General features: G+C 39.8%; 2 protein-coding genes across 2 annotated transcripts in view; one reads left to right on the plus strand and one right to left on the minus strand.

The window, feature by feature from the left end:
- Positions 1–2,884, plus strand: part of LOC102239765 (chromosome unknown open reading frame, human C15orf65) — a 7,382-nt gene extending 4,498 nt beyond the window's left edge. The window contains exon 2 of the mRNA XM_005860198.2: positions 2,392–2,884. Coding sequence (XP_005860260.2) covers positions 2,392–2,739 — 348 coding nt within the window. The 3' untranslated portion in view covers positions 2,740–2,884. The remainder of the gene's footprint in view (positions 1–2,391) is intronic.
- Positions 2,885–9,094: 6,210 nt separating this feature from the next.
- DYX1C1 (dyslexia susceptibility 1 candidate 1) overlaps positions 9,095–12,070 on the minus strand; it is a 30,113-nt gene continuing 27,137 nt past the window's right edge. The window contains exon 8 of the mRNA XM_005860199.2: positions 9,095–9,592. Within this exon, the coding sequence (XP_005860261.2) occupies positions 9,483–9,592 (110 nt within the window). The 3' untranslated portion in view covers positions 9,095–9,482. The remainder of the gene's footprint in view (positions 9,593–12,070) is intronic.

Below are 12,070 nucleotides of genomic sequence, written 5' to 3' on the forward strand. Positions count from 1 at the left end.
ACTTCGTCTGGAAGGATGTCCACGCCAATTACCATGTTTCTCTTTTATTAGTGTAGATAACCCAGGAATTCAGGGTGAGTTGGGTTACACTAAGAGGAACCTAACTAATCTGATCCAAGTATGCAACTCAGAAAAGGCTTTGTCCTCACATTAGTTTGACAGAACAGCTCTATAAACATTTTTATCTCCTTTTAGAGTTGAAGAAGCAGATTATATGCTTGCTAATTTTAAGGATTTGGAAGTCTTAAAGGGTCTCAGTTTCATGAATCAAAATCTGCTGTAGTGAGTTCCTTATATATTTTGGATATTGATCCTTTATCAGATGTATCATTGCCAAGTATGTTCTCCCATACAGTTGGCTCCATTTTCATTTTGTTGATGGTCTCTTTAATTTCTTTAATTTTTGGCATTTTTATTATATGTCTGGGCATGGGCCTGTTTAGATTCTTCTTGCTTGAGACTCTCTGTGCCTCCTGAACTTGTATGACTTTTTCCTTCACCAGGTTAGGGAAGAGTTCTGCTATTATTACTTCTAACAAGTTCTCTATGCTTTGCTCACTTTATTCCCCTTCTGGCACTCCTATGATGCGAATATTGTTACGTTTTATGTTGTCTCACAGCTTCCTTAAGCTTGTCCTGTTTTTCTTTTTGGTTCTCTGATGGAGTGATTTTCTTCTACCCTGTCTTCTAATTCACTGATTCAATCCTTGGCTTCCCCTAATCGGCTATGTATTCCTTCCAATGTGTTCTTTATTAGCGTTATCTCATTCTTCATTTCAGACTGGTCTTTTTTCATAATTACTATGTCTTTTCTCATGCTGTTGAGCATACTTGCCATCATTATTCTGAACTCTATATCTGATCAGTTTCTTATTTCCATTTCATTTAGCTCTTCTGGAGAATTCTCTTGCATTTAGGGCTTTTTTTGTCTCACCACTTTGGCTGCCTGTTTGGGTTTGTGTCTGTGTATTAAGTAGATCTGCTACGACTCCAAATCTCTAGTGCAGGACAATGTCAGAAGCTGTTTGTGACTGACCCTAAGTACCCTGTTAGGAGCTCTCAGCAATCCACAACTTGTGTCTTCCTCTGCTGGGGCTGGGTGCCTTTGGAAAGACCAAGATGTGCACCAGGGTCTGCTTTATCTAGCCCCAGGCCCAGAAGGAGACCAGGCAAAGATTCAAAGCCTCCAGAGATCCACCTCTACCTGCAGTGGGATTGACACTGATTAACCTCAGGCTATTGACCACGGGGTTCGGTTAGAAGTCTTCCAACAGGGTGGGGCAACTGCCTTCCCCTAGGCAAAAACCACTTGGATAGGAAAGTACTGCCAGAGAAAGATGTCCTCAGCAGCGTGAGTGAATGACTCAGCACAGGAAACCAAGATGGCTGCCCTCTAAGCTCCAAACCCAGAGCCCCCAACCCTGGACTCTACTCACACACCTCCAGTCCACTCTGTGCTCCCTCTGCCAGGCCCAAGGTGAGTGGCTGCACATAAAATTTTGTGCATTGGCCCTTTAAGAGGGTGTGTGAATTTCAAGCCATCTCTCCCTGGCAGGCAGCAAACCTGCTGCTTTTCACAGCCAGATATTATGTGGGCACCTTTCTCAGTTCTGGTGCTCTGGGCTAGGGAGCCAAGCTTGGGGTTTAGACTCCAGAGATCTCAGTGGGAACCCCCCACACCTGAGATATACTTCCTGCACTTCAGCTACTGTCCCTGGGAGCCCAGCCAGCCCTTTCATGCCTCCGCATTTCCTACCAGTCTCTACGCAGTCTCCACTTTCCCTCCTTGGTTATCAAGGTTCTCTCCAGCTAGTCTTCAGTTGATTTTGGGGGCTGGTTTTTCTGTATTTTAGTTGTATTTCCAGTTTGGTCCTGGGAGAGTGTCAGTGTAGCTTCCACTTACTCTGCTGCCATTTTGGATCTCTTCTGTCCATTTTTTAATCAGACCATTGTTTGGTGTGGGTTTTTTGCTTTCGAATTATATGAGTTCCTTGTATATTTTTTAATATTAACCTCTTATCAGATATATAGTTTGCAGACATTTTGTCCCATTGTTTAAGTTGTTGTCTCATTCTGTTCATGGTTTCCTATGCTGTGTACAGACTTTTTGGTTTGATATAGTCCCACTTGTTTATTTCTGCATGTGTTACTTGTGCTTTTGGTGTGACATCCAAAAAACTGTTGTGAAGACTAATGAGTTTTTTTCCTATTTTTTCCCTAGAGTTTTGCAGTTTCAGGCCTTACATTAAAGTCTTCATTTTGAGTAAATTTTTTTGAGTTAATTTTATGAGTGGTATTAAAATTAGGGCTGGGGCTAAGTTTAATAGTTTTGGGGTTTCCTCCCACCAACAACTTTATAATTGAGAATGATTTGATGTGTTTATATTTTAGGATAAAAAAAGTTCTTTACCTTCAACTTCAGATACAGAAATGAAACCTCAACAACTGCCTACTTGTGTGAACCCTGGCAATCCTGTGTTTTCATGTATGTTGGATCCGAAAACACTCCTTACAGCTACCTCACTATCAGAGCCTAAGATGATTATGTATAAAACCAATTCAAGTACTTATGGTGAATGTTTACCTACGCCAGAGTTTTTTCCCTGCATTTATACTCCAAAAGAGCAAGAATTTTCAAGGCATATCAGAGCTACGGGATTTTATCAAAATAACACTCTAAATACTGCACCTGACAGAACCAGAACCTATAATTTTCATAATTTTCAACATAATCAATGAAAATATATTCCTTTGTATATTTAACAGAAAATATACTCAGAAAAAAAATGAGTTTTAAGTCTAAGGCTAGAATACCTAATTGGGAATATGGAAAGATTTTAATTTTAAAAAATATTTTTAAGAAATAAAGTATTTCAACTGATAACTGAGTGACATTGACTTCTTAAAAATGTGTTAGAATAGCAGAATAAAAGGTAGAAGCATTTTTGTACATCTTAGCTTTATTTAGTTCATGTATTCCACAATCTTAAAAAAAACTTTCATGATCTCAGTTGTCTACTGGATATATTTATCAAGACAAAGGAACATAGGAGCTCTAAGAAAAAGATTGAATTAAGGAAGAATCTGACCAGTAATTTCCCACTTGTGTGTTATTTCAAGTAATGGCTTAGAACCTGGGGAAATGTTAATTCCCTCTGCTAGGCTCATGGAAGAGAGGACATTTTTTTCCCCATTTTTAAAAATTGATTAGAGAGAGAAACATCAATTTGTTGTTTCACTTATTTATATATTCACTGGTTGCTTCTTGTATGGGCCCTGACTGGAGATTGAACTCACAACCTTGGTGGATCGGGATGACAATCTAACCAACTAAGCTACCCTGATAGGGTGAGAGGACTTGTTATTCATTCATTCATTCAACAAGTAATTATTTTTAAATTGATTTCAGAGAGGAAGGGAGAGAGAGAAACATCAATGATGAGAGAGACTCATTGATGGGCTGCCTTCTACACCCCGCACTGGAGATCAAGCTGCAACCCGGGCAAGTGCCCTGACTGGGAATCAAATTGTGACCTCCTGGTTCATAGGTCAATGCTCAACCACTTAGCCACACTGGCCAAGCCAGCAAGTAGTTATTGAACCCCTACTTATGGTAGACACTATACTATGTAAATATACATACTATAAAAAAAAAGACATTTATGTATGTTACTTTTGTTGTTTTGTTACCAGGAAAGGGCCTGGCCCTGATCAGGTCTACCTAGGGCCACTGGTAGTGTGTGGGTTCTTGACTTCGTGCAGGAAAGATTTCATAGTATGAGTCCAGGTGGTTTTTAGAGGACATTTATTAAAGCTGGGTCAGTGAAACAAGGAAGGGCCTAGGATAGAAGAAGCAACGGGAGAGGGACTAGGTGGGGAATTGACCTAGACTGGCCTGCTTTGGCTTACTGGGAAGTCAGAGAAAGGGGGCATTGGGGAATAAAATATTCTAAAATATTTATGTTTATATGGGGTGTCCCAAAATATATATAAACACACTTTGAATAATTATAAAGGCAATGTTTATTTAAAATACTTTCTGAGATTCCGAGCAAGATGGCGGCATAGGTAAACACCGGAGACTGCTGCCGCAAACAACCACTTTAAAAATACAACTAAAAGACGGAACGGACATCATCCAGAACCACAGGAAGGCTGGCTGAGGAGAGACTCTTCAACTAGAAGGAAAAATAACAGCACACCGAGGCTCAGAGGAGGCGCAGTGTGGAAAATACTCAGGTGCGGAGGTGCGCGCGCAAAGCGGGCTGGTGGCTGAGAGCGCGGTTGTCGTTTTCGGTCAGGGGGGAGTCTCAGACTCTGAGCTCCAGATACGGGCGAATCGCTGGGGACTCGGACCCAAACGGGAGAAGCGGGAGTGTCTGGCATCAGTTGGAAGGCAGCTTTCCCTCCGAGGTTTGCAGCGGTTCCGGGGGTTCTGAGAAGCAGAGCCTCTGGGAACAGGACTGAGGGCACCATAACGGCTCCCTCCGCCCGCCCTGTTGAGCCCGCCCCGCCCAAGCCCTGCGCAGAGCCATTTGCCGGATCGCCTCAGGCAAAGGCTAGATTAGCACCTCCCCAGAGGACAGAAGTTTTCCGCGGCAGACACAGCTGATTCACACAGCCAGTCGGCCTGGTGGTCAAATCCCTCTAGTATTAACTACAACAATCAAGGCTCAACTAGAACAAGACTGCGCACAAAGACCACTAGGGGGTGCACCAAGAAAGCATAAAAAATGCGGAGACAAAAAAACATGACAGAAATGGAGGATATAGAGCTAAAAATCGCAATTTTGAGGGCTTGCAAAAATGTGCTAGAAGCTGTCAATAAACTTGAGGAGAGAGTCACGAAAACTAATGAGACCCTCGATGCTATGATAAAGAACCAACTAGAAATTAAGCATACACGGACTGAAATAAAGAATATTATACAGACACCCAATAGCAGACCAGAGGAGCGCAAGAATCAAGTCAAAGATTTGAAATGCGAAGAAGCAAAAAACACCCAACCGGAAAAGCAAAATGAAAAAAGAATCCGAAAATACGAAGATAGTGTAAGGAGCCTCTGGGACAGCTTCAAGCGTACCAACATCAGAATAATAGGGGTGCCAGAAGATGAGAGACAGCAAGATATTGAAAACCTATTTGAAGAAATAATGGCAGAAAACTTCCCCCACCTGGTGAAAGAAATGGACTTACAGGTCCAAGAAGCGCAGAGAACCCCAAACAAAAGGAATCCAAAGAGGACCACACCAAGACACATCATAATTAAAATGCCAAGAGCAAAAGACAAAGAGAGAATCTTAAAAGCAGCAAGAGAAAGAGACTCAATTACCTACAAGGGAATACCCATACGACTGTCAGCTGATTTCTCAACAGAAACTTGGCAGGCCAGAAGGGAATGGCAAGAAATATTCAAAGTGATGAATACCAAGAACCTACAACCAAGATTACTTTATCCAGCAAAGCTATCATTCAGAATTGAAGGTCAGATAAAGAGCTTCACAGATAAGGAAAAGCTAAAGGAGTTCATCACCACTAAACCAGTATTATACGAAATGCTGAAAGGTATCCTTTAAGAGGAGGAAGAAGAAAAAGGTAAAGATACAAATTGTGAACAACAAACATGCATCTATCAACAAGTGAATCTAAGAATCAAGTGAATAAATAATCTGATGTACAGAATGAACTGGTGATTATAATGAATCAGGGACATAGAAAGGGAATGGACTGACTATTCTTGGGGGGGAAAGGGGAATGGGAGATGCGGGAAGAAACTGGACAAAAATCGTGCACCTATGGATGAGGACAGTGGGTGGGGAGTGAGGGCGGAGGGTGGGGCGGGAACTGGGAGGAGGGGAGTTATGGGGGAAAAAAAAAAGAGGAACGCATTACACCAATTCATTTTTGCAGATGACTTACATTAGTACCTGTTTTTGCTAACTGAAAGAAATCCAAAGAGGATTTTTGTTTTTACCAAAAACTGTTATTGTCACTGTTTCTATTTTTCTCTTTGTTTTAGGCTCAGGATATTAACATCAGTTAGGATGAATAATCTTGTGAGTCACTAGGGGATCAGAAAAGCTTGACCACCTATTTACAAAAATGGCTTGATGTGAGGAAAGAGCTCATTCACTCTGCAGCTTCACGAAATTCTTTCAGATACCCCCAAATTTGTTATTTGGTAACGGCACAAACAAGAAGAGAAATTGGTTCTGTTCACTTCCTCTAAATTGAGGCTCTGCACAAGATTTTCAGACAAATAATGCAACAGAATTTGAATGTACTAGTCTTTTCTCTACTTAAACTATACAAACCATTTTCTCCTCTGTAGATGTAACAAGTGGAGTCAACTTTTTAATATATAATTTATAGTTATTAGCCTAATGTTCTTTACCATGGCAGGTGGTTAGGCCTTTTGTTTTGTTGTTATTGCTAAAATTCTCATATGAATATCTCCAAATCGAGCATATTGTCTGGAATGCCATTATGTAGTCATTCAGTGCCTATTAAAGTCTAGGGACTACTAGGCACTAGCCTGCCCTCGTGAAGTTTAGATTCTAGTAAGTCCTAATAGGGGAAAACAGATTTAAAAACATGTATAAACATGTATACATATATAAATATTTTAAAATATTTATTTATATGGGGTGTCCCCAAAAATGTCTCTCACACTTTGAATAATTATGAAGGCAATGTTTATTAAAACATTTTCAAAATTGAGCTATCAGCTGTTAAAGTGTGTATACATTTTTGTGGACATCCTGTATATGTAACACATACATGTTAAACATGTATTTATATACATATAGACAAGTATTTTATAAATTATGCATGTATATTTACATGTAAATATATCTATACTAATGACCCAGGGCACAGATTCGTGCACATTGAAAGGAAATTAATTAGAAGATGGCCGATGAGGTGGGACTGGGCGAGAAGGGCCAGACACGCCCTGGAGCCAACCTCCTGCAGCCCCTCCCCGGCTGGCCGCACCTGGGGTGGAGCCATGGCTGGAAGGGTGTCTGCGGAGTGAGCGGGGTCCCTCCGGCAGGTTGGGTCCCCCGGCCTGGCCTGCGGGGATCGGGCCGAAACCAGCTCTCTGACATCCCCCAAGGGGTCCTGGAGTGCAAGAGGGCACTCTGCAAAGTTGCTGTCGTACAGGGTGTGGAACGCAAACACAAGTGTGCAGTAAACCAGATTCGGAGCCGACAGTGCCCCAGAACCAATGTAACCCACGGCGGAAGATGGAATCACACAGCCCCGGGAGGAATCGGGCTTCCTCTTCTCTGGTTTTGGGGTGCATCACCCGAGAACCACCGCTGCCAAGTCACTGCAGCTCAGCAGCTCCTGTGCTGAGCGTCTGCCCACTGGTGGTCAGTGTGCATCATACCTATCGGCCGGGTGGACAGTGGCTTAGCCTTTTATATATATAGTTATGTGTAATGTATGCATTTATTTTATATATTTTATACATATATTTTACATGTAAATGTCTGTATATATGACTATATGTATGAAACATGCCAGGTGATAAGTGTTATGGAAAAAAATAAATAGGGTTAGGAGAGAGGGAGTGCTCGGCAAGAAGTTATTTTAGGTAGTTAGTCAAGGAAGATCTCTGATAAGGTTTGATCACAGCCCTGAAGGAAGTGAAGGGACTATGTGAGGAAAATCAGCTGTTGCTGTAACCAAAACCAAGGTTCAGCTGCCTGCCACCACAAAAACCAAACTGATGAAATAGGCTAGTAAGCCAGGACAAGCAGAATAAGGAAACTGAGATAGTTAAACAGCAGTTTGCAGCCATCTACAAAATCTCGCTGCCCAGCAGTTTGTAGCCATCCAGTAAATCCTATCGTCCTTAAACCAGGGACACTTAAGAGTACATAAATGGGTTGCACTTCTCCCCAACCAGAGGATAAATAGCTTAAATCACCCTACTCAGGAAGACAGCTGAAATCCAATTAGCGTCATTTTGCCAACCACACCCAAGGACAAATGAAGTTAAGAGAATAAACCTCATTCTGATGAATTTTTTATTGAGATCCTCCCATAACACCTCCCCTAAATGCTCAGCCTTTAAAACCCTTCAAAACGAAGTTCCAGCATGCTCTCCCTCCCAGGAGCATACCCATGACTCGCCTCCTACTTTTCTCCTAAACTCGAAGGGACCAGGAGAGCAATAGGCTGCAGCAATTTGTCCCAGACAAATCCCGTGAACCTGTCCGCAAGGCCTCCTTTTCTCATGTCTATTTGATTTTTAGACCAGCCAAAAGAACCATGAGGCTAGAGAAAAGTTTCTCCACTTGGAATTCCCAAAGTTGCCAAAATCTTAGACAAGTGCCAAGCCCATCTTTATTTTCTTGCATCCAATTGTGATAAGCCTAAGTATTTCAAGTTGGTGGAGGCCCTTTATTGGAAAGAAGCCTGTTGCATAGAATTGGATGCATGATGCCATGAAACACTCCACTCATCAAACTAATTCTCCTTTGTTCCCATTCCATGTTTGCCAAGCAACTTTATGATTTGATTTGCCACATACATCTGCCAATAACATAACATTCTAACATAACATTTTACCTTTTGTTCTTTTTTTTCCTGGGGTACTTGAAAGTACTAGAAAATGTATCTTCACCAGACAGTGTTTGAATGTGAAAATAAGATATTCCAAATAGCTATTTTACTAGGTTGGACTGATCCAACCTCAAACAACAGGTGGTAGAGACAGTAAAGGAAAAAAAAGAAAGAGCCCTAGCTGGTTTGGCTCAGTGGATAACGGGTCTGACTGCGGACTAAATGGTCCTTGGTTCAGTTCTGGTCAAGGGCACATACCTCGATTGCAGGCTCCTGGCCCTGGTCAGGGGCATGCTGGAGGCAACTAATCAATGTGTCTCTGTCACATCAATGTTTCTCTCTGTCTCTCCCTCTCCCTTCCACTCTCTAAAATAGAAAAAAATATTCTCAGGTGAGTATAAGAAAAATAAATAAAACAGGTCCTGTGCACTTGGAAACTATGTGAAAACATCAGTACTGATTATACCGAAGTCAACCATTCAGACAATTAAATAGAATATTTAATACAGACAAAATACTTTTTAAACACAATCTCTAATTTTAAAATTTTGCTTTGTTAAAAATGAATCAGTAAGTGTCTTGGTCATCATCACACCAACAAATATTTTATTGGTTATAAGGGCAAGCTGAATTCAGTAACAAAAATATGTAATTAAATTATATATTAATATAAAGAGATAAAGAATTGAAATAGATTATTTTGATTTACTTAATCAGAGACCATGCATCTCAAACATATTATTTTCTATAAATTTGTAATATTTTTCCTTCCAACAGCACTAGAGCACTAAAATAAAGTGATTCTGCACAATTACCCATAACATGTACAAAGATTCCCAATGCCTCCAGTTATTTTGAAAAAACTCTAAACAAAACTCATTACAATACCTAGTTGCTTCCAGTAGTCATTAAGATTTTACTTCTGTTCCTTGAATTATGTTCCGAATCTTCTCAGCATCATTTTGTACAATTTTGTTGGACGGATCAATCTTAAGTGCAGCTTCATAATCCTGTAGGCCTATATTTATATAGCAATAATGATCAAGAAAATATTTCATAAATACTTACTTGTATTATCTAGACAATATATATTTTTAAATATGTTTTTAGAGAGAGAGGAAGGAAGGGGGGAGAGAAAAACATGGATGAGAGAGAAACCTCAATTGGCTGCCTCCTACACACTGCCTAATGGGGATGATGCTTGAAACCTGGACATGTGCCCTGATCAGGAATCCAATAGGCAAACTCTCTTGGTGCATAGGATGATGCTCAACCAACTGAGCCACACCGGCCAGGGCTTAGACAATATTTTTTAAAAATACAAATAACCACTAAGAATATGGTTCAGGACCAGTACCAGGCTTTAAATCAGATTCACATCACACACATGGCAGTAGCTCTAACAGACTGCAGAAATTTTTCAGTGATTTTGCGAATAATTATAATGAGTTCATTCAGGATTCAGTAAGAAGCAGTTATTTCAAATTCAAGAACAAATAAGCTAAAAGCTTAAATTCATTAAAGCATGAACAGAATCAATAAAAGTCATATATTAATGAAAGGACATTTTTATCGCCCCAGTGAAAAAGTAATAAATGGGCCGTGGCCAGGTAGCTCAGTTGGTTAGAGTGTCATCCCAATAAGCCAAGATTTCAGGTTTGATCCCATCAGGGCACATAAAAGAATTAACCAATGAATGCATAAATAAGTGGAACAATAGGAGATGGGATCAAGAGCTCCAAGGGAGGCTCTGGCTGGGTAGCTCAGCTGATTAGAGCATTGTCCCCATACACCAAGGCTACAGGTTCAATTGCCGTTGGTCAGGGCACATAGGAGAATCAACCAATGAACTCATGAACAGGTGGAGCAACTAATACCTCTCCCTTCCTCTCTATTTCAAAAATCAATTAAAAAAAAAAAAAAAGAGCCCTGGCCTGGCTGGCTTAGTTGGTTGGAGCTTCATCCCATGGACCCAGAGGTTGTGGATTCGATTCCTGGTTGGGGCTTGTAAGGAGGCATCTGATCAATGATTCTCTCTCACATTGATGCTTCTCTCTCTCTCCCTTCTTCTCTCTAAAATCAATTTAAAAATATCCTCAGGTTGAAGATTTTTTTAAAAAGTAATAAATGGCATCTTATTTAGAAATTCTAAATTTCTAAAAATAATTTTGGTAGACAATTCATACTTTTTGTAATTCATAAACTGTAGTTTGTGGGGGTTTTTTTCCTGTAGTTATAGCTACAGAATTCCTTTGAGGATAATTGGTTAAGAAAGAAAGCATTGTGGATGGGTTGGTAAATCATTACCAATAAAACAGTAGGAAGAATTTCTTTGGGAGGAAGGAAACTTGAGTTCTAAGTGCTGTATTGATTTGCCACGCTACTTCAGACAAATCACTTAACTTTTCCAACCCTTCGTTTTCTCATCTTTAGCTCAAAAAAGCCTGATGCTACTATAATTTGAAAAGATAGTTTTATAATGTTTCATTCCTGTCTTGGTATTTTTTTATCCTCATGAAGCTAGATAAGACACTATATTAGCATATAAACATAATATAGATGCTTTGGTTAGAAAAATCTTCTAAAAATGGCAGTAATAAGTTTAAAGATGAACTTAGAAATAATAAAACTTTTAAAGGCTAGAGTCCATTAGGCCTTGAATGAAGGGAAGCTAAAAACCCATCTGGGAAGGAGGTATGGGAAAAGGAGCGCTGAAGATGAAACCTCGCTACTACAATATTTTGCCTTTGGAACAACGTGAGTAGCTAACTGTAAATAAGCCCTAAATACATTAAAAATGTAAAATAATAACAATTAAATAAGTGATATGGCTTCAATACACATAGGGCTTAGTTACAAACCTTCGTACAGTGTTACACATATATACATAACAAGTGCTTGCTTCGGCAGCACACATACTAAAATTGGAACATACAGAGATTAGCATGTTCCATATTTAAAAAACAAAAAACACACAAACATATGTAATAATAATACATTGTGGTAGATCAGTTATTTCTGAGCACATGCATGTGTGTGACCAAAGAAGCTCATTTTAAAATTTCCATTATATCATAAGTGAATCATTTATATCCTATATCACACATCTTTTCATGGAAAAGTTGATATCACAGCATTTCCTAGATCTACACTTGTTCACATCTTGTTCTACTCCCTTATATAAGAATCTATTTTTAAAATATTTCAAAAATTTTGAGTCGGCCTGGTGGTCATATCCCTCTAGTTTTAACTACAACAATCAAGGCTTAACTAGAACAAGACTGCGCACAAAGACCACTAGGGGGTGCACCAAGAAAGCATAAAAAATGCGGAGACAAAAAAACATGACAGAAATGGAGGATATAGAGCTAAAAAACGCAATTTTGAGGGCTTGCAAAAATGTGCTAGAAGCTGCCAATAAACTTGAGGAGAGACTCACGAAAACTAATGAGACCCTCGATGCTATGATAAAGAAACTAGAAATTAAGCATACACG

The sequence above is a fragment of the Myotis brandtii genome, unplaced genomic scaffold, assembly GCF_000412655.1.
Source record: "Myotis brandtii unplaced genomic scaffold, ASM41265v1 scaffold1326, whole genome shotgun sequence".
Lineage (NCBI taxonomy): Eukaryota > Metazoa > Chordata > Mammalia > Chiroptera > Vespertilionidae > Myotis > Myotis brandtii.